This window comes from Ischnura elegans, chromosome 1 (assembly GCF_921293095.1).
Source record: "Ischnura elegans chromosome 1, ioIscEleg1.1, whole genome shotgun sequence".
NCBI classification, from domain to species: Eukaryota; Metazoa; Arthropoda; class Insecta; order Odonata; family Coenagrionidae; genus Ischnura; species Ischnura elegans.
In genome coordinates, this window is record NC_060246.1 from 106,287,037 (window position 1) to 106,310,368 (window position 23,332).

General features: G+C 38.8%; 1 protein-coding gene across 1 annotated transcript in view; it reads right to left on the minus strand.

The window, feature by feature from the left end:
- LOC124157835 (titin homolog) overlaps positions 1-23,332 on the minus strand; it is a 401,563-nt gene that overhangs the window by 56,529 nt on the left and 321,702 nt on the right. Inside the window, exons 30-32 of the mRNA XM_046532910.1 lie at positions 22,091-22,136; positions 9,531-9,663; positions 21-189 (exon numbers count right to left, since the gene is read on the minus strand). Of these exons, the coding sequence (XP_046388866.1) occupies positions 21-189; positions 9,531-9,663; positions 22,091-22,136 (348 nt within the window). The remainder of the gene's footprint in view (positions 1-20; positions 190-9,530; positions 9,664-22,090; positions 22,137-23,332) is intronic.

Consider the following 23,332-nt stretch of genomic DNA (forward strand, 5'->3'; position numbering starts at 1 on the left):
CGACAGAATGCAATTCTTACCATCAACGAGGAGGCAGGCAGAGGTATGGGCTTTGCCGAGGTCGTTGAATGCGACGCAGGTGTACTCGCCCTCGTCTTCTGGATACACTTCGGCAATACTCAGCCGCGCCCTGCCGGTCGAAGGATCCCACTCCGAGCGGTAGACCTCTTCAGTGTCCAACGGTATAACCTAGACGGCGAAAGAAAACTACTGAGTATGGACTAATTCATAATCCATTCATTTGTAATAAAAAAGCATTTAGGTCAACCATTAAATTTAAAATAAATAAAAAGCATAGAAAAATTTAAGAGGCGAAAACTTCATCTAATTACAATAAGACGGGTATTAAATCGAAATAAGATACAAGTTTCACCCGAGTTACAAGCCAAAAGAACATGCTGATGTATTGTCATCGACTGTTTTGTTCTCTCCCACCCCATGTGGAAATGAAAAAACGACTTCTCCAAATTCTCAGCTACGTCATCCAAACGACATGAGTGCATCAATAATCAAAAATATGCACGTGAAAAATAATTTAAATTAACAACTGCGTGGTATCAAACCTAAATGGGAGCAAAAGCTTGGAAAAAATACAAAGATGTAGTAAGCCTATGTTGTAGTCAAAAGTAACCTCGGAATTATTGTTACGTGTAAAATGGAATCTGAAAGCCCGGCGAAAACTCTATTTTGAATAATTATAAGAATGATTCCTACGTACAATGCTGATGCGGGTCATTAAGAAGGTAATTACGTTCTACTTTGAATCGATTTTTCAAACGCAATATTAATATAATTTATTTACAGGTAAGTCACTTAGTGAGACTGATATAGGCGTATTCCTTGGCACAAGTTATAGAGTAGAGCACAGCAAATTTCAATAATAATTCCGGAAATTTTAAATAAAAAAACTTATAAATGAAAAGACTTTGAATGGAAACATCAATATTATTCTTTGGAGTCCAAAAAATATCAGACTTTTTTTTTCAAATAATGAGTACTTAATGGAAAAAAATGCAATGCCCGATGATAATAACGACCGAATCAAAAGATAGATTTGTATACGTTAAGATAGGCGAAAAGAGTAACATATTATGAAAATCTAAAAAAATTGGAATAGAAAGGTCAGCGAGTAACAAGTTAGCTATAATATAGCAGATTGAAAAATACACTGGAGCTAGCATTGAAATTTTCAGATATGTCATTAATATCTGAGAATGAGGAGGAATTACTTTTGAACTTAGGCAACTACTATGGGGGAGCTCATCATAATCATAACATATGGGAATGCGAGAAACAACTTCCGATACATGCGACACATATTTCTTACAATTGTCGACTCTTTCTAATCCTTTTAGCAGATTTATTCATCTAGTTTGCTGAGAAAACTTTCATTATTTTTATTTCATTTTATATGAAATTATTTTACAAAAATAGAACGATGAAAGCGATGAAGAGAAGGATTGCAGGAGAATAAAATGGAATAAATTCACGTCGAATGCTAATCAAGTTAAGCCATTCGCACCGTCTACTTCTGAGGCGAAACACATACATGATGAATGAAAGACAGCTCGTTTTATTTTATGCAAAGAATACGGAGATCACCTCTCTCCGACAGCAAAGTGATAGCGAATAAATTGATGATGAGCGTACGCGCTCAATGGAACGACGAAACTAATGCATCTTTCACGTGTGATGTGCTCGAGAACCACTCCCGGGGAATAAAATGAAATGAATGCCAGAGACCAAGCTGTGAGAGAAATTGGTTTCGGCTCCGGAATGGCTATCGGGACATCTACTTAACTGTGACCTATGGCTGTCCAAAGCGAGAAATTAGTCAAAACGTTCAGAACTGCCCACACATTCTGACCATTGTCTGCACGTTTGGATCCCAACGAGCGTGGAGGGAAGGCGGGAGAAGGCTCTACTGCGACTGCTGGCGAGAGAACAAACGGAAGATTCGTTCCACGGCGATGATTTATTCCACTCGTAGGGCCGTATTTACACGACTCTCTTCACATTGAATAGCTTCTTCAAGTTGCTTTGGTGTTGACTAAACGGATAAGCGCAATCCAAAATAATTTCATTTAATTGGTTTCATAGTACAATTTCAACGTTTAAGCTTCGAGTAATTGTCTCATACCTAGATATATCTGCTTGAGATGATAAGATGAAATATTTACCGTGTATTCTTTCGAATCTTCAACCAATTTGGAATTACCATGCTTTCCCCACGTAAATGTCATGTACTTTGAAGATACCGTGGTGCAGCGCAAGAAATTTAATACTGTAAAGCCATTGCAAGTGTGTTTTCTGATTTCAGCTGACAATCAAATTTCTACTTCGCCAAAGACATTCAAGAAATAAAAAAATATGCCAAAATGAAGAAATAAACAAGAAAACTAGATTTATAAGGAATGATTACCACTTTATTTGCACTGGCTTACACATGAGCTGTCCTCAATCGGTTAATTATCTCCACTAAGAGTAAACTGTCCACTACGTCACCTGAATATAAAATTCTAAATTTTCTATACTTTTTCCTGGTAATCCATTTTTTAATTCTTAATTGCCTATCATACAGCTGTTGTTTGATATTTAAACACAATTATTAAAACTTAATAGCAAACCACACGATCAAGTCAATGCTATGAAACTAACTTACAAACAATATCACGTCAGAAGTGAAAGTTTTTTTTTTGTTTGTCATTTATTTTCAAATCATCTTTATGCTTGTGATGATTAGCTGCATTGCAATTTTAAATACTAATGTTGAAGTTATTTTTCTGAATTTTCTGATGGCTGGCTCTAGTAACGATACATTTTACGCGATAAATATTTTAACTTTGGCAATCTAATACATTTTAGGAGACCTACGCACACCATTGCAATGAAATATTTTAAGTTTCAGCTGATTGAAGGAGTGTTGAGAGAGGAAAAATGGGTCACACATATTATGAAAAGTATATTTTAACACAAGATTTTTCAAGTTCAGTAAAAAAAAGGTAAATTAACCTACGTAGCATATGGATTCTACTGTTTCAACAAGGAATTTCATTCGCAGCCTTTGAAAAATAACACGATACGTTTACAGTGTATGATAAAAATAAAATATATCAACTCGAACGATCGCTGTAAACGAAAAAGTCTTAAGTGGGGAAGGTGAGGAAGTTAAGAGCAAAGATGACTTCAGATTTGTACCTTTAATAAAATGCGCAGTATAAATGCGGAGACAGAAGCATGCTAAGATCACTACGGATTCAAGTAAGGCTCAGTTAACCTGGATTTACCAAATTAAGGATTAGATCCTCCAAAGCGGACATGAAAACAAATATGAGAAGATGGTCAGAATGAGCGGCATCTTGACTTTTCACATGGGAACGGCAGGGGCGCCTGTTCATGGCTGGATAGGCAACTCGCACATCACAACCTCAGCGATGCTAGCCCGCATTCACGGGGCATATACTTTTTATTGTGCGGGGAGAGGGGAGGGGAAAGGATAAGTCGGGGAGGGGGAAGGGGAAAGGATAGGGCGGGAAGGAGGGGAGGGATTAAGGAATGAAAAATGGGCAGGAAAATAGGGAGTCTTAGTAGCGGGTCTCCACTAGCACAACACCTATTAGAAAAATTCACAACCGCAGCGTAACCTTCAAGAAAAGGCCGAAGAGGCCGAGCCTTAGTGGGAGAACGATTAGTACGATTTCGCTATGCTTCTAACAGCAGAATATACATATTAGGAATGCATTACATAAAAAATTAGGCATTTGTTTGGAATTTATATTCATACCTAGCTTTTGTAAGACTCAAATTATATGAAACTTTATGGAAGGAAAATGTTTTCAAAATAAAGCTAAACTAAAAAAAAACATTTTTCTGCGTATACAGCTTTCCTTTACCTTTATCAACAAACGTTCTAAAATTTCGAGTGTAATAGAGAATTAGGCGGCTTCACCACAGTTAGTACAATGAATTTAAAGGCTGGAAATTTTATATTGCACTAAATAATGATCTACAGGGTGCGTTCCGAAACTAATTCAACTATTTTTTTTAAGAAACTTATTGAATATATTTGCACGAACAGTTTGAAATCTTCAAAGTACTTCCCTTGGGGTTTTACATATTTTTCTAGCAAATCGGCCATGACCGCTATGCACACAGGAAGGATTCTTCGCGGATCTCTCGCAATGTCCTCGTCACGACTGATTGTGTCTCTTCTATTAGCGAAAAATGGGTTCATTTCAGGGCTACCTTAATCTGAGGTAATGCAAATAAGTCTGCTGGGGTGACTTCTGGACTACTGGGGTTTGGGGCAGCGTTTGAACCTCGTGTTTTGCCAGGAACTCGCGGACTCGTAGAGCGTTGTGGCAAGGCGCTTTGTCGAGATGGAGAAACCAGGTAGCGGAGATGTCTTGAAGACCCTTTTTCGTAGTCTTTACAGCACTTACATGTAATAGGCAGTATTGACTGTCTTTCTTTGAGAAATAAATTCCTTATAGACCACTCCTTTGCTCTCTAAAAAGATAATGAGCACTGATTTAACTTTTTATTTGCTCATTCTTGCCATTCTGGGGGATTTACCTCTTCCCGGTCCTTCTGAAAGGCCTTTAACCAACTCCAAACTTCTCAGGACAGAAAAGAGTCCCCGCAAGCCTCACGAATAATTTAAATTGTATCCTCAGAAGATTTTTTCAGTTTAACATAAAACTTAAACTTCATTCGATTGCCGATTCCATTTTTTTTGAGACAATGTCGGCGCGCAGAGGTTTACAATAACTGACGTTCTATCGCTTTCACAGCTTGGAAAGCACTAAAACTGGTTTTATTTGTAAAGTTTAGCGTTGACTCCACCAACTCCAAGTAGCTTGATACCACTCTGAGCAATAGAAGCGGCGCAGGAAATTCAAATGCGTTACTTTCGGAACGCACCCTGCATATCTTTGGAATAAAGTTGAATGAAGCTATTTTTACGCGTCAAAAATCTATCTTTGACCAAATAACTTAGCATGAAACAATGAAATTACTCATAACTAGTGTGGCAGATTGTACTCGGTAGGTAACCAACGGGGGCGTGGAGTCTAAAGAGTAGAGCGTTGGGCTGCTGATTGCAGAGTTACAGGATCAAATACCGGGACCCCATCGGACACTCACAAACATTTGAGCACTTGTGCGAGTGAGTGCGAGGTCTAGGGAGAGTAACTTCCTCCCTTATCCTGTATATGAAAATTTCATACAGCTATAGCTGAAACTTGGACGAGCTGTACCCATACATAGCCAAACTAACCAACGTGTTATATCACTGATTGTGTGAAGATTAATATGTGATTTTTAATAGAATAAGAGTCGTAGACTTTTGTTACCGTTTTGCGTGACATTAATTTCATGTGTAGAGGTACTTCACCCAGCATTAGGCTTTCTTGTCTTATTAGAAAAAAAATGCTATTTCAATGCAAGAAGAACACCACTGAAAATATAATTAATAATGAGATATTATTAATGTTGAAATTATTTGGAAAATACCTAATTTTATTTTTTAAACCTTCAAATACAGATTTTTTCGTAAAATAGAGAGGTCCTAGGCTTAATAATAAACATATATTTTGCAGCAATTTGCATTTGGGCATAATTCTGAATTGTGCTGTCAATCATATAAACACTGCATTTAAGAAGTGGAAAAATGTAAAAACTTTTACCTGCAGGTGTTTCTAGAACAAATATTTCAATACAAATGGATGCCTGCCGAAATTTTCGTCATTTTTTATTTAAGAACGCGCGTAAAGTATTGTTACACGATGATGTATTGTCTAATATTGGTAAATGCACCGATAGATCCATCTGTAATATTTCCAAGTTCATTAGACTTTGCATCTAACCAGGGAATTTATTCTTCATTCATTAGTTTTCGAATACTTGTCGGTACCTGCACTTTTACTATGGATGCATAAATATTTATTTTTGGATAAACATTACGTCAAGAAGACGAATATCTCTCTTTAAAAAGTAGATTTTAGACGAAAAACTTGTTGATAACAGAATTTCGGTTCGATAAAATAATATAAACCTTGTAAAAAGTTCTCGATTCATAAATTCACTGGTCACTACCGAAAGATCGAGTTCATTTCACTGGTAATAACTAGGAATTAAAGAAAGTTTCCTGATTAGCTATTCTAGGTTTTGACTTGGATTAGGATAATTATATTTTGATGATTAACAACAATAGCGTATGACTATTGCCATGAACTAATATTAGCAGAGGAGCCCATTAACTCTCAAAGGGATTGATAAAAGCGTGATATAGTATTATACCCATACCACAAAATCAGTAAATAATATGGCTTTATATTTGTAATCTCAATATGCTACTGAGCGAAAAATCTTTTTTATGAAGCGGTTTAAAATTCATACCCTAAAATATTTTGTAACTACCTTGTTGAAAATCCAACTCCCAATGTTGTGTTATATGAATATTAATATTAGGAAGAGCTGCTTATTTGGAATACAGGATTTAACCTTTATTCCTGACCAATACCGTATCATATCAAAGAGAAAATATCTAAATGTACATAAAATGACAATTTTTTCTAAAATATTTTACAATGGCCAAAGGTTTCACGTGGAACCTAATGATTTTGGACTATTTTCCATTAAATTACACCCCAATTCACTCCTATGACGAATGGAAAAATTTGAAGTGGCATGTATTTAGGTATATTGAACAAGGATAACCAATATCATAGTATTCAATTATATGAAATGATCTCACTTAAAATTCCGGCTTTAATATAGCCTGGGATACTATAATGTGAATGTGAAGGGTGCCGAGGATTGTTATTTCAAAAATTACAAGGAGCAACTTGACTCAATAAATATTTAAGATTTTGCCCATTGTTATGAAAGTGAAAGTCGACTGAGGTTGGTGACGACTTTTCATACCTTTTCAATTATGAAATGTTGGTCGCAACAGAGAATATTAAATATGCTAAACGTTATTCGACGTGGGTTTGAAGAAGAATAATACTTGAATCGTACGTAAAAAAAGGTCACCACCAAGAAGTACGTAGGCCGATTCAAACGAGAGCATGGCCAGTTCATTTTCAATCTTGACGCCAGAATATTTACGAAGCTCATGAATCTCAAAAATTATTTGACGGCCGGAATTGATAAACGACCATCGAGCCAAAACTCCTCCTCAGAGTCTGCGCAACGGTGTGTTCGCGGCATTAACACAAGACGATAACGTCCTCTGGACCTCGCTCCCTTAAAAAAAATTCTCTCGGTCAAGCGTCGGCTATTTGGTCATCAAACATTTTACGCACTCTCGTTCCACATTAAACCCACCCACGACTGGCACTCTGCGGAACGTGGGCGCACGCAATGTACACGACTGACCATCTCCTCCGGAGGAGAATTCATTCTTCGGACGCGCGTGGGCGCGGGGACCGCCGCCGTGGCTCATTGTTCACGCCCACGGGGCGCGTGAACCACCCCACTTTCACTCCACGGTCACAGCGAAACCGAATCCGAAGGGTGTGCATGGCCGGGAATGGCGATAAGAATCGGGTTTGCGGTGAATCGAGAGAACGAGAAAGACATCCACACCACGCGGGACTTCTTTGACGTGTACAAATCGCGGAGGACCTAATTCAGGAGTCGGGATCATTAGCGGGGAGCACGCGAAAGGGCCTTGCAATGCATTTCGCTCTTATTCAGTCTCCTGATCTCGCTCCCCACGCCCACCTAATCACAGGGAGCTTGAAGAGTCGGATTTGTACCTAATGGCGCAAGATTTTCAATGAAGCGAGTAGTTATTTTTAGCGTCGGAGACGAAACCGCTCCTTTCCTTTCCAGCCGATCATAAGCAACAGAAAGAATAATAACGCAAGGGTTTAATTGTTTCCCGGCCTTATGAAGAATGTCGGGTTTATTTCAGTGACATAATCAGTTCCCTTCTAAATCAATCACACAAATGGGAATAAATAGTGGGAAGGTGAATAGTGGGCACGGTCAGACTGAAAGAATAGCAAATTAAATTCGCCAAGTTTTATTTACGGAGAAGATAACCTATGGCTTTAGTAAAATCGGATTTATAGTTTTGTAAAAGGCATTCGTTAAATTCCACGAAACAGTCCAACTTGGAAAGAGTCTAGATGGATTTTAAAGGCGCTGAATAACTGCTCACTTGTATTTTATTTATCCTTGAAAAGAAGGTACTTTTCACGCATCAAAAGATTTGAGATATGAAGAATTGCGAAAAATTTAAATTTAAACACAAAGAAAGATACAGTCTCTAAGCAGCAATGGTAACGCGTATAAGAAAAAAACAAATGTTTCTATTCAAACATTCTGCACAAGATGGCACCACTTTGATAAAAAATAATTCTCGATGACTCATGCACGAATCAGAAGTATAAAAATAATGAATAAATACCTCATTGAGTAATAACATCAGATACAAGAACCTCGCATTTGACCTTATTACTACATATTCTCCAAAATTTAACCATCAGAAATCTTACTTTTAAACTACCCTGGGCTGTAACGAATCACATAAATGACCATTTATGGGCAGTTTTGTACAGTGTCAATGGGAGGATTAAATATCATCGAAATTAAATTACAACTGAAATGCAAGGTAGAAAGATGTTTGTGGCGATTTAGGATGTGTGGCATGATTGAAAGAGGTAGTTTTTCTGAGGATTAAATTATACTCTAATACTTCTTTAATTCGTCATGATAAATCATTAAAATTGGAAATAATTAATGATGCTCGCATTTAGTGATCTTATTACATGGTTTAAAGATTGATAGCGCTAGAGTGGAGATTTTTAAAGTTTTTCCTTTAAAGGGGTTGCATTTTATTTCCAAAACGATTAATAATTCTTGGCAGTTAGGCTTTTGAAGATCATCGTTGAATGAGTGACGATAAAATAATTTCAACTTCCTTCCAACATAATTTAATATAGGACCCTCGACCCGAAAACTCAGTTACTGCATTTTACTAAATGCATTTTCAGGTAATATTCCTCTTTTTCGCGATACACAACTCTTTGCGAGCATATAAAAGGGAAGATCAAAGACCTCTCTCGTCAATAATGATCACTTTAAGTATAAGGAAGATTTAACATTATGATAAAGATATCATTTATTTCCTACACTCCAATCAAGGGCATCAAATTCGGCAAGTTACTCATTATTTTCTTTTTATGGTTAAAAGTACCGTTTGGTTACCGACAAACGACCCTTTGGTTTCGGGTCCAAAATATGAAAACCTGATGACCGAAAAAATGACATAGATTTGAGAAAAGGGTGCCGATCAGGAAAAAAAGCACCAGGAAGAAACGAATACCTAGTTGCGTTACTACGTCGAAACCTTCGGATGGGATTAAAATTACAGTTCCGTCACAGCTGACACGGGAGAGACAAACCTTTCACAAGCGTTTAGAAGCACTGTCCAAAACAGCTTAAGTGGATTATTTTCCACTCAATGTTGCATGGTCTGCTATGGACAGCTGATGGAAATATCCAATGCCACTTACCTTCCCACTCTTCTCCCAGCGGATTAGCGGAGGTGGCGTTGATTGGACTTGGCACTCCAGCGTCACTGCATCACCGTCACAGCAACGAATGTCGCGCAGAGGGCGAACAACCCAGGGAAGCGTAGACACATGACTTCATTTCCACCGGACGCACGGAGTTTTCACGGGAGAGAAAGAAACGAGGAAAAAATCAGTAACGGAATAAGCAATCGAAACTTGATGATTGAATTGAAATTAATGACTAAGTTACTTGTAAACGAGAAAGGAAGGCGTGAGCCAAAAGCAATATATTAGTGACGGGAGAAATAACGCCACAGTTTTCGGCTCTACTTTTGGTGAATTTAGCCGTGATGGGAGTAATGAAAAATTGATAATATTCCATACAATTTTGTTAACCCAATCGGTTTCAGCACTTGATGCGCATTTATAAAGGATAAAACTCAAGATTTCTTTGTGAGTGAGTGCCAAACATCCAGATTCGGGAGGTGGACTAAAGGAAAAGAGGAAGGGGAGTAGGGTAAATGAATACCCGAAAGAGTAGCGGGAGAATCACATAAGGACACGCATGAATGGATGAGAACTCAAATGCGTAAGTGGACACTATAAATAATCCGTAACATCTCTGACAAAGCCATGGCCAACAGTCGGGGACTCGTCGCCTGCCGTGGTGTATTCAAGATACTATTATTCAAACTTGCAGTATGGTATTTCAACAGAATTAACTTTTACATAAGTTCAACAAATTCAGGCTTCAATTGGTGGATGTTAGACATATTTAAATAAATAAAAGATTGCAGCACTTTTCCACAAAATATTTACTGCGTAAAACGCGTTTCGGCTCACAGAGCCAACGCGTTGTACATAGTAAAATTTTTGTGGAAAAGTGCAACAATCTTTTATTTATTTAAATTTGACATAAGTGTGAGAAAGGGGATGACGCTACGTGAAAGGTTTCATACTGCGGAATCCACAAAAAATTACCGGCTTCATTGAACGCCTCTTAATGGCACTAAAATCAATCCTGGATTAAAATGCCGGTAAATACTTTGGCCGGATTCGGAGGTATTTCCATGCAATGACGCAGTTTTTACATGAAAATAGCGTCAGCATGAGAGTGATCCGCGAGACAACCGACTTAGACCGAGGCACTCGAACAGAAATATAAATAAAAACTAAGGAGGGACTTAATTCACGGAAAATATAACTTCAGTCATTGAATACCATGGTAAGCAAAGTAAGTGAACGTAGGACTATAATTTTTCAAAGAAATTGCTGTTGCTTGTGAATTTGCATGGGGTCTGATTCCAATCGATAAGGATGCTTTAAGTTGCACCAATTCCACGACTGAACTGGAGGGAATGGCGTTTCCAAACGTTCAAAACGACGAGATGAAATGGGAGCGAATATCATGTTCGCCCCATACGCCCAGGGAGAGACCCAATGAGAATCGCTTTGGGTGTGGCGGGAACGCCAACTTGCCAAAATGATGGTGAGTCAGGGAAATGATCACAGCAGGTGGTCTTAATGATTGATAGGCACATTAAACGGAGTGAACCACAATGGCACATCACTTCAGTGTGCGAGGCCCACGGCTTGATAATGGCCCAAAACACTCACGGATTGATAAGTGCATTCGAAAACTGGAATACCGGCGAATTGAAAGAGCTGCCGACGTCGAAGTGCTGAATAACCATGGCTAAGCATATTCAAGGAGAATCTTTGCTGGGCCATTACTTGTCTTTATAATAGAAAAACCATTTCACTTACTTCCGTGGAGCTACTACAAATTGAGAAGTTGCTAGAAACGTGTCATCACGTTGATGAAGAGACTCTAGGAATGACAGAATATCGAACGTTAAGCGGATTATATCACACAGGCAGCATAGCTTAATTGGCCGGCACTGAAGTCCATCAAGGCCATCGAGTAAACAGGATAAGCAGTGCATTATTATATCGTATAATCAGTCAAAAAGACTACTCCAAAACACTGGTGGGATTGCTCTAGTAACTAGAGTAAGTACTGCGTTCCCATTGTGAAGGCCCTGGCTCGAATCCCGGCTGTATGTGGGAATTCCTTTGTGTATTATACGATAGTTTGAACGGTGATGTCGGGAAAGAAAAACAAGTTCATGCAATACTTCTACCACCAGATGAAACGCTGATTTATTTCGTTCAGGGGAAGCTACCACCGACGTCTCCGCCTTTCTTCTATTCCACTAATAAGCAATCTATCTAACCACCCAGGATAGCCCATTGGAGTTACCATAAGCTCGACTCATTGCGAACACACTCTAAATGACAGACCAATACAGATGTCATATATAAATCACTAATATACTCAACACCAATCGTGAGGGATTACAAATGGACATTATACGTAAAAATTTGTTTCTTACTGTGGTGAGAGGATAACCAGAAACACGAGTGCTTAGATTTATGATGGCAATCGCAACATAGAAAATGTACAAGACGAGAAAACATTCAAGAAAAAAAAATCCAAGATTGCATCATTAATTCCCTTCAATTCATCACATAAAAACAATTCATTGAAAATACTTCTCTCAATGATATTTGTCCTGGAAAAAACGTTCGCGCATCGCAAGTAAATTCCTCCATTTAAAACTTAATTCACCTCTACTCAATTCCACTCCTACTTCAATAGCGGCGTTTCGACGACTGGAAAATTCCAAGGCGAGCGATCTCGCATACGATCCGATTCGCCACGGAGGTGGATTGAGCCGAAAGAACAGGGCATGTAAAACTTCAGAGAGCCGCTACCGGTCGAATTAATCCATCCAGCATCCGAGACACCGAGATCAATCCCATTCCTATCTGCTTCCACCATCATTGCGCCGACACATTTTTCGTCGCCATCTACCGCCTCTCACCCAAACGCAATCGGGCGCACAACTCCACGTGCATCCACGCCCCTCCATCCATTCACGGGAAGGGTGACGCCCCAGATATCGGGAGGTGGGGGGGGGGGGTGGAGGTTGGGGTGAGGGGAAAAGGGTTGGGCCAGGTGTGGGCAACGCATATTGGGTGGACACTTGTCACGAATGCATTTGCAAAAGTGAGTGAGGGTGTGTAGGAGAGGTGGCTGGGAGGAGCGGCGGCGGGTGCTTTGCGTGAGTCCGCCGGATGACCGACAAAGCGGTGGGTGACACATTCACCCTCCCATTCGCTGATCACGAGGGAAAATTCTCACGGACTCCAAGGATGCTTGTTTGCTTTTTTTTGTGCGCCCATTTAGCTCATAGCATGCGGCATAGCTCAACCTGTACATAGCGGGATTTTGGGCTGCAAGTTCTCTGCCCAGAGTCCAAATGGGTAGGATGTAGGTATTAACAGTTATTAACTCAATCCAGAACAACAGCATGATTCACTTTCATACTTTTCCAGTTTTTGCGATCAATATTGATTGAAATGTTAACGACCATCAAGGAGGAACTCTTTTCAATTCCAATCTAGAGTCATTCATTTCATTTTATTCTAAAGCCTGAAGTATGCATACGTGGAGTCTAGGGTGGATGGGAAAAGAGTGGGCTGCTTTCATAATGACAGAAGTGAAGTAAGTCATTGAGGCTTCACATTTACCGAACCTGAGGGCTACATTAAAATAGTTCAACGTAAAAATAATTCCAATATTTCTAGAGAAGTATGAATTTTTTAAATATTAAAAGCCGCAATACTAATTTAAATTCAGTCTTTTTCAATTCTTCTTTAACCTTAGTCTGTAAAAATCTACGGAGAAAAATCTTTCAAATTGAACTATCGCCGCTTGTCAAAGAGAACCATCGTCTTCTTGGTCACGTTGAGGCCGAGGTAGAAGTGAGTATCCCATTTTCGGAGTTGATCAATCCGTGTCTCATGCGCGGAAGTGAAAAATCCTTGTTACCAATCCTCACGCTGAGGAATGAGAGGACACAATGTTGGGCGATGAAAGTGGAGTGCGAGTGTAAATGCAGGTAACTCTTTGGAACATCCCCAACTAAAGCTGCATGTGCTTTTTTAATGGGGAAAGCTGGTGGAATATGGAAAATATACCTCTACCGTGAATACGTACATTCCAAGCGTCAATCACAAGTACGGTGCAACTGCAATTTCAATATCTTGACTTTAGAAAACTCGCTCACAATGCACTTGGGTAAACGGGCCCGTATGCACAAATGTATATATCAGGTATAACAAATGAATAATTCCCAGACATGGGGCCCCGCAGGACCGAGACCTTCGGCGGGGAATCCAGCCCGCCTGCTCTCTCAGGTCCGCCCCAGTTGAACTACGCTCATGTCATGTATACTCAACCTCAGACTTAAAAAACTTGAGCAGACTTCTCTTAATCAATGAAATATTTTAACAGAGAAAAAGTGGATCTCAATTTATTAGGCAATATACAACAAATGTGCTAAGAATATATGAAAGTAAATCATCGCGAGATAACGTGCCATCATCGGAAAATATAAAGAAAAATGCAAATTATCAATGCAAAAATATGTAACAATTGGTACGGGCTCGACTAATTTTAGGGCAATCATGTCAATTAACACAAGCCTTGAGACATTTTCAAACACTTCCTATATTACTTCACCAAAATTCCATACAATTTAATCGGAATGACTCATTGTTTGTGAAATGGAAAATAATGATGGAATTTGAGAAAAAAACTCGTAAAAAATTAATGAGCACATGCATATGAGAAAGGTAGTACGAATTTATATTCATAACGGGAATCAAAAACTTCAATATGATTTCCGATCTATAATGGAATTTATGAGGTAATCATTGAAAAGAAAAATGAGAATTATAGTCACATAAATATAGGCAGACAGGTTTGTAATTACGTGTGAAGACTAGGTGGCTGTCCTCGAGGTAAGTGTTAAGAAGAGCTTAGCGATTATCTCAGCTGAGCAAAGAAAAAAATTACAAAACAATTCAAGGTGCATTTTATGAACAAATGAAGTGGCATAGATAGAGATTTATTGGAAGAAATATTTTTTTATGGGCAAAATTCGATGAGACTGAGAAGAAAGAGGCATCAAGGGTAATGAGGGGAAGCAGAAAAGTCCAGCCGGTGGAGATAACTGAGGAAAAGGCACGGGTTACGGAGAAGAATAACGAGGGAAAGAAATACCGCAAGAAAGTAATGAGAAGCGACGGAAAAAGGCAAGGGAGTAAGCGTAGTTAATTGAGTAACCACAAGGACAGCGTGAGATCTCGGAAAAAAAATTCTGGGCGACATGGGAGCAAGTGGAGAGCGGACGTTGGAAATAGAAGCACGGTAGGGAAGTTAATCGCAGTCACAAGGACTGCGAACAGGGAGAGAGATTTTTTTTCGTCGAAAGAACATTACTTCGACTGCTCATTTCTCTCAATTAACGAGGCCTTTTCCCAAGGAATGGAGACGTGCGCGAACTTCATTTTTTTGTACTTGGTCAACGACCAAGTAGTTGCTCTGCCAGTCGCTTCATCAACTCCTCAGATGTTCTCAATAGTGCCACTTAGAAAGAAATGTATAGATTTCCATTGAAAAATTAGCACTCTATTTAAAAATGCAAATATCAAAGTTAGGGCACTTGTAATAGCTATTAGAAAAAAGTAAATTAAGACGAAATCGTCATACACGAATTGTTACCCACACAAAACATGATGGGAACTCGATAAAATAATGAAGATTATATTGCTGAAAATTAAATGATTATCGCTGAAGATCTTTGGATAGAACAACGAAACATGAGAAACACACTACTGATGTATACCATTCGCAAAAGAAATATAGTAGGTATTCTTCTGAGAAGCAGCAATGATTATAACGATTCATAGATTTACTTTCTGGGATATGAAAGTATATTGGTCATTTAAAATTTCCCTTGATGAAAAATAGCAGCTTTCATTCGGTATGAGACATTTAAATTTCAATTGCCACTTATCTATACATTCTTTTCAGCCACATTCTTCGACTAAATTCTCACCAATTCTATTTCAATACCTATGTATCTGCAATTGCACCAGGAGACAGATAATTCACAATAATTTTTAAAATTATCTACGCAGTTGTAATGGAACTATGGTACATATTCTACCTCTAGAACTCGGTAATACATTGAAAATATTGAACATCCACCAATTCAGAGATTCAAGAACGAGCCTCCTGAATGGCAAACCAATGTCTATCATGATAAATAATTCGGATCTCCGTTCCTGCAAAAGCATCGGCGAAAATCAAGCATGATTTATCCGTTAGAAAATCAAAATTGACAGAAAAGCACACTGATTCTCTTCCGTATAGCTTCTGCAGGCCCTCGTGCCCTCAAGGATTGCGATAAATCACGCTCCAATGGCCTCCTATCATCGGATTTCCGAGGGATGGAATCTAAAGAGATACAAAACAGGCGTGCCTGTGGCTGGACTCGTGCTCGCGACCTTCGTGCACGTCGTTGGGCATCCAATTCAACAAGACGGCTGGCTCAACTGGCAATGGATGGACCAGCGATAAACCGACCTGAAAAGACGATCATGAGCAAGTATGTGCAATGAAAGCAAACTTAAAATAGAATATCTGAGAATTTAAATATCAAAGTGTAATTTTTGTAATGAAACCGTTAAAAGAGCGATCGAGCGGATGCTGAATTAACATAACAAGTTATTTACTTTTAAAACTGTTACTCTGAATTATTCAATATTGTTTAAAAATCTGCAATTTTACGCTATCGACTAAGCTATTGTTTAGTGATGTAAAATCGAAACCGACGCGGGCATTGCTCCACGCAATGGCGAGGTAAATGTCGCTATTCAGTAGCACCATGAATACGTTTCATTTAGTACACATTCTTGGACACACAAGGGGTTCTCACATCTTTTGAGAGAGAGTAATTTTCTCTGAGAAGTTTACTAATTCCGACTAAGATACATAATTTGGAAGCAATGGATAACTTTCGTTCTCAGAATTGGTAAGCTAAAGTAGCAAATTTACCTGAAAGAATACTTATTTGGTAACAACCTACACTTGTACGACAGATTTTTCTTGTCAGTAGAGGAGAACTATTTTAACTCTATAGATTCTGCGTAAATGATAGACTCAGTGAATGTACCGTGCGAAACAGTGACGAAGAAAAGGTATTTTGTCTTTCAAGCCCTATATTTATCTCGTACTAATGGTGCCTTTTTCTATTTCTTCACCCTTTCATTGCTTCTGAATATTTCTCTACGATAATAAATCCGTATTTTTGTCCTGCATTAGTAAGACTGCATAAATTAGCAAGCTATGCTACGAGTCAACAAACCTATTTATAAGCCCTAACGCTGCCGTTAAAGTCTCTTATCAATCGCAGAAAACACGAAAATTTAAATATATTTGGTCTTCAGTCGTTCTCTGATCTACCGTAGTATGTTGGCGATCGTAACGTATGGCTAAATTAGTCGAAAAATGCTGTAAGGTCAAATTCTTCTAAGGTCAATGGTTGAATACCCGTTCCACAGGAATTATTTCCCATGATAAGAAATGTGAATCACACTGCCGTTCACGCGGAAGTTTCAAAAGTAATAATAATAATAAAGTCGTTTATTTTCTTAGGCACTGGGGCCCATGAGAAAATAAAAGGACAGCTTTCTACATTTCCATCTTGGTAGATAAATTGAAGTAAAAAAGGAAATAAATATAATTACAGACAAATGCAGTCAACAGTGCAGACAAGGCATCAGTGCAGATTGCCAAGAGCATGAAAAACAATACAATATTTTCTACAAAAAAATAAATAATCGCACTTAGATATAACATACTAAATACAAGAATTTAAGGTGACTATACATTATGACAATTATGACAAACAAACATTTTTTAAAGAAACCATAACATTAGGATAACACTGTGATTAACTGTGACTGTGAAAAGTAATCCCAGAGCCCGGTACAATGAAAGGATTCCGTATCCATATCTATCCGTGCCATTACCAACATGCATCGAAGAAGTCAAGAAACGCGTTTGGAACCCCACTATCTCCTAGCTCACTCCGAAGAAAGCCTAGCATTTATTAAAGTCCTTTGTCGTTCGGGGGAAAAACGAATTCCCACACCTATCCGTTCGGCAAAATATCCCTCTTAATTTATGCTTTCTGTCGGACCTGGAAATTAAATGGGGTTTTATATGATGTTCTTCGGGTCGCTCTTAAAAAATATATACTCTCAATTACTCAAGCAACCTAAACCATGAGCGCAGCCTCCGAGTCTGTAACGGTTCCCAGCTTAATTTGTTTAACATCTGAGTAACACTTTCTGTACTCTCATAGTAGTATTTTGAGTAGATTCGTGATAGTATCGAAAAATACCACCGGCGCAGTGTGAACCCTAGCTCTAGGAGCTTGACGCTAGCACCTGGCAGTCAAACAAACTTGATTATCCTCGGATTGGGGTACGGAGCAGAAGGCGGTTCGACAAGTAAGTTGCCTGATACTAAGCCTCACGAAGAGGTCAACATTACGAATTCAGGGCGAGTGGACCAGTTTCTCTCCTCGTGCTCTTCAACCAATCTTCTTGAAAGTTCTTCGGGCCCGCACAAACCCATGCGACTCGGATTTTGATTGAGATCTCGGACGAGGATCAGGAAATGAAAAGAGGTTGGATCGCGTGACCCTCGCGAGACGGGGATAAGCCGTCCGAGTGAGTGACTCTCTTGATGTCAGCTCCGCACGACACATCTGGCCACGCTGCGAAACCCGTATTTAAACCGACGGCATTTCTGTGGTCGCGGACGAACGCCTGTAGCGAGCTGATTTCGATCTCAACCCTGAGGAATGCATTAGCCATTCTTCCGTTGACCGCACCGCGAAAATGGAAGCGTTCGAAATCACCCCTCTCGTCCGAGTAAAGCAGCGGGCGGCATGGTATCCCGAGAAAAATTCTCTCGAGGATGAACCATTGTCTGGTGGTACATTGTTTGGGATTCGTGGAAGAAATTACAGGTAGGTAGGGCGGAGATCTTCAGTCATTCACGACGTTGACGGGAGGGAGGGAAAGGGACACGGGGATGAGGAAGGCGCATTCCCATCACTCGAGACCAAGGAATCTTGCCCAGGGCCCGATTTTCCTATAGGCTAACTAGGCTTCAGCCTAGAGCCCCAAGATCAAGAGGGGCATACATTCAAATCGTTAGCAAAATAAAAATTACACTATTTTAAACGTTATTATTTCAGCAATTATTTACTTTTTAATAAAGTTTAGTTTAAATCACAATATATGTATTTTATTTTACATATAGATATGAATATTATAGTAATTATGTATTTTTAAAATTTCTTCTGCTTATGTCCATACCACCGAAAACAGCTCTATCCGGCCTTTTACATCGGGGTTACTAACATTTTAACAGTTTAAAGTGCACACACAACCATGCTCTCACTAGGGTTAACTTACCCAGGCGGGACTCAAACGCGCGACCTTCTGTTTAGCAGGCAAGGACTTCACTCCGCCGCCACCGAAGCCTGCTATTTTGTTATACCCGTATCTCCTCTTATTTACAACTTTAAAAGTGGGAGGTGAAAGGGCCTCATAAGTGGAGTAGCCTAGGACCTCTTTTAATCAAAATCCGGCCATGATCTTACCCCTACTTAAGCTCCTCAACCTCACCCGCTCCATAAAAGAGCCCGTTATTCTCTCTAATTGTAATTGAAAAATGCTCTTGGTTGGGCATCAAACCATGGAGTTTCCTGGGCAGAGCACAGACCAATCATATTACATAATTTCCATTGCAATTTAGAGATTTGAGAACCTAGGTAGCTTAGAGATCTGCGCAGAGGCCCGAGTTTCCGAAGGTCGACACTTAATTTCACAGTACAGAGGATTTAATCCCATGGTAATCAATGTGAATTTCACCACCGTTATCGCAGAATATTAAAAAAAGGCTCACTGACCGTTGGAAAAGGGATGAAGTTGGAATCGTATCCACCCGGGGACCTAATTACTATGCTTATCTTACGAGGACGCATGTATCCTATTTTACGAGTATTTTTTTTCCTGACGCATTCCCTGTGAAAATGTCAATGTTTAAGAATGGAGTAGAACCTTTTCAATATTTTTCTACATCTCGAATAATAAAAAAACAGGATTTCAACAACTTCAGAAGTTACATATGCAATATATAGGCAATAATGACAAGGATTTAACTTACATATAATGAACATTTCAAGATAATATCGGAAATTTGAAACAAGAAAGAATTGAAGGAAAAAAGACAAATTACAAAGTATTATTATGACTAGCACACAATTTTTCACACCGATAAATGAAACTCTGTGTAGATAATTAACTGACATGGCCGTGGACCTTTAAATTATGATAAACTAACACTAATCATCACAAAAAATTAATAGTTACGTAACGGCAACACAGAAAAATTGCGACAGAATTCTTGTTTAGTAACAACAAGAGTTTTCGAAGGACATACGTGAAAATTGACGTACGGGGGGAAGAAAAGTGAAAGACTCAAAAGAAAAACAAATGATATATTTGATTGGCGTTGATTATTTACTATTAAAAAACTATGCAGCATAGTGCTGGAATCACTGATATGTATTTCCTTTACGTAGCCTAAAACGGACGATGCGCTAGGTTACTAAGCACAATGACAGACGGATGCGAAAGAATTTCAAGTTTTTCTCCCGCTACTAAGATTTTTTCTGTATCCTTTCAGTATTCGCAGCAATGATGATTAATTTTATGCATGCATACAGAAAAATGTTTTAATCTAAACATAGACGCATGGATAGGTAAGTGACTTGTACCACCCACTCCCTACCTCAATCGAGTTTACAGTGAAAATTCAAGTTTGTAGTGACAAGCCATAATGAGCCTACGCATGTTTATTAATGGATACGAATCAATATGCAAATGAAGTCCCTTACTTTCCTGTCACTGGAGGTGTGTGTATTGATGGTGGAGCAAATTGAAATTTGTAACAGGACTTAATATATCGATGGAATTCAGGGCTGTCAATGGGAATTACTCCCACGGAATTGAAAATGAGGTTTTACTGGGGGGAATCAAAATTTCCCAGTAATGCAAGGCCATTTCAAATAATAGATCATGAGGAAATTTCTACAGCTTTAACATTTAAAATATACCGATTCTTTAACTCCTTTCGCATGGAAACCCTCGAAGAGTACCTCAGTACAATTCAATCCCTCGATAAATCGGGAGAATGAATTTAGAATTTAATTGAAAAAGAAAAAAAATACAAAGAGTAACATCTCTTTCCAATGATCCATTCATATAATAATTTATCTAAAACTTTCAGCCAATCTATTTAACAATTCAATGATAATTTTACCACGTCACTACCTCTAAAATGCATTTCATTCCACTGGTACATTCCATCCTCTAAAAGTACTGTTGGTTGAGAGAACGCATTGTACGATCTATCCTACTATCAGAAATGCGTACGAACTTGAATTATTCACTAAATTATTCTCTTACCCTTGGTACCATTACGTAAATATTCCTGGGCTTCCAAGAATACTGGGCCATTAGTTACTGCAGATACAACTTCGAATCATATGCATAGGGGCTGTACATACCCGAAGGGAATATCCGTCGAGACGGAAAATCTAAGGGATAATCATCCCCTGCCATTTATATTAATAGAGGTCTGCCAAAACGATTAATTTCATGAAAATTTTCCATTTTATCTTAAATCACAGCTAATGTGATGTAAATTACACGGGAAAATGAGACATTTTTCATGCAGGAGCATCAATACGAGAGAAATTTTTAACAGCACGGAAAATTCCAGTAAGGAAAAAAATCCAAACCACTCCTAATGTACCAACAACGAGGGGATTATTGGTTCTAGGGATGTGCCTAAAGTACATAAGGTTATCGCAGATAAACAAGAAGATGAAAACGAGGTCCGCTAGAATCGAAAAAATATGGGTATCTTTCCAAGTAACGAATCCATACTAATATCCTATAACTGGTATATTTGATGGGACTATTTTATCAATTTATTATCAACTTCCCGTAAACAGGACATAACGGCCTTTTACAACGAGGGTTTCCAAAATTAACAAAGTACAACACAAACATCCATGCCCTGGATAGGGATCACCTACCCAGGCGGGATTCGAACCCACGACTTAAGGTTTGGCAGGCGAGGACTTCACCCCACCGCCACCGAGGCCGGCAAACTGTTATTGACTATAATTAATAGTAGCGGGCGTAACTTGGTGGGAATCCTTAATCGTAGGAATAGAAGGAATAATAACTTTGATATTTCCACATGGTATATAACGTTCAGTGACGCAATACGGAACTTAACTGTCAATTTCCTGCAGAGACTTGCCCTAGTTGCGTTGCTAGCGCACTTAATACCTTGACAATGTTACGCTGTAGCGAAACCATGGTCGATCTCAATATATTAACATGTGGAAATAGCAAAGCTATTATTCCCTCTATTCTAACTGTTATTGGCTGATAAACTGTTATTTAATTTCCAATTTTTAGATTGAGCTATTTTAGTGGAATATGGCCCTTAGAATCCGTATTAAATTATAGATCAGGTGATTACTTACCCATGTCTTATAGTTCTGGCTTCAGAGCCATCTTCCATTCCTTGCCCTGCAAAAGAAAAAAAAATATATTTATAAGAGGAAATAAACTGATAGATTTTCAGAAAACAATTGTTTCTTTATATAAAAAGGTTTTACGAAGATATTATAAGCATTAGCAGCACGAGAGCAGCATAGTACGAGATAAAACAACAAAAAATCAAAAACTCTCGAGGACATGAGGTGATTATTTTTTCTTTTGATTTTACTTCCCCCGGAAAATTTTTGCTCGTCCTTTTATCATTACTCCGTTCGTTTTCCTTTTATTGGCACACCTTTTTACGGCATGATCTTAGTCACTACGGGTAGTGTATCTTCCAATTATTATTTTTTTTTTACAGAGATTGCTCTTAGAAGATACTTATTCCTTGTTCATTGCTTAATCAGACTGATACATCACCATCATCGTTCACGACTGCAATTCGCAAAAGTGTATACCAATTACTAAAATCGCATGAGCCTTCCCTCAAATATTACACATTAATAAAACGGTACCATCAGAGTCTTGAAGAGTATAGATGTTTTTATACTTCAGCAAAAATTTGCTCCTTCAGTTTTAAACATCAAAAGTTCATATTTTGAAATTAAAGGAAATAATCTTTAGTATGGTCGTAAAATATTTTTAAATATGCGCCCCTAATAAATATACATCGACGTGAAAACTTAACGCGACGGAATCCGAAAGGAGGAAAGATAGATTGCGTCGTCAGGAAAAAATTTACTTCCTCTTTCGTAGCGCAATACAAATGCCTTTATAATGAGCGAAAACCATATATTAAAGTGATCTAATTTGTGAAATTAAAAAGTCGTGAGTTCTCAGCAAGGGCACGAATAATAACGTGCTTGAGAGAGAGAGCACTTAACGGAAGAGGGGGGTATGAGACACTGACGGAGCGAAGAAGATGAAGAAGAACATCGATTAATTAAAGCCGGAGAGGAACTAGTAAAAAAAGGGGGGTGCGTTTAGAATCGAAGGCAGGAAAGGTGGAAGGAATGGATTTGAAAATGGATGCTGTAGTAATCAAGCGAGCCATCTCTCGCGAGAGTCGAGGCGTGTGAGTGAGGAGTTGGACGCCCGACACAACACCGCTGCGGAGAATAATTTAAGAGAGAGAGAGAGAAGAAAACATTCGCGGGACGCGCAAACATTGCGGACGCGCTGGGGTCAAGAAGGCACGGTGGAGAATGCAAACGGCATGAGTGTGC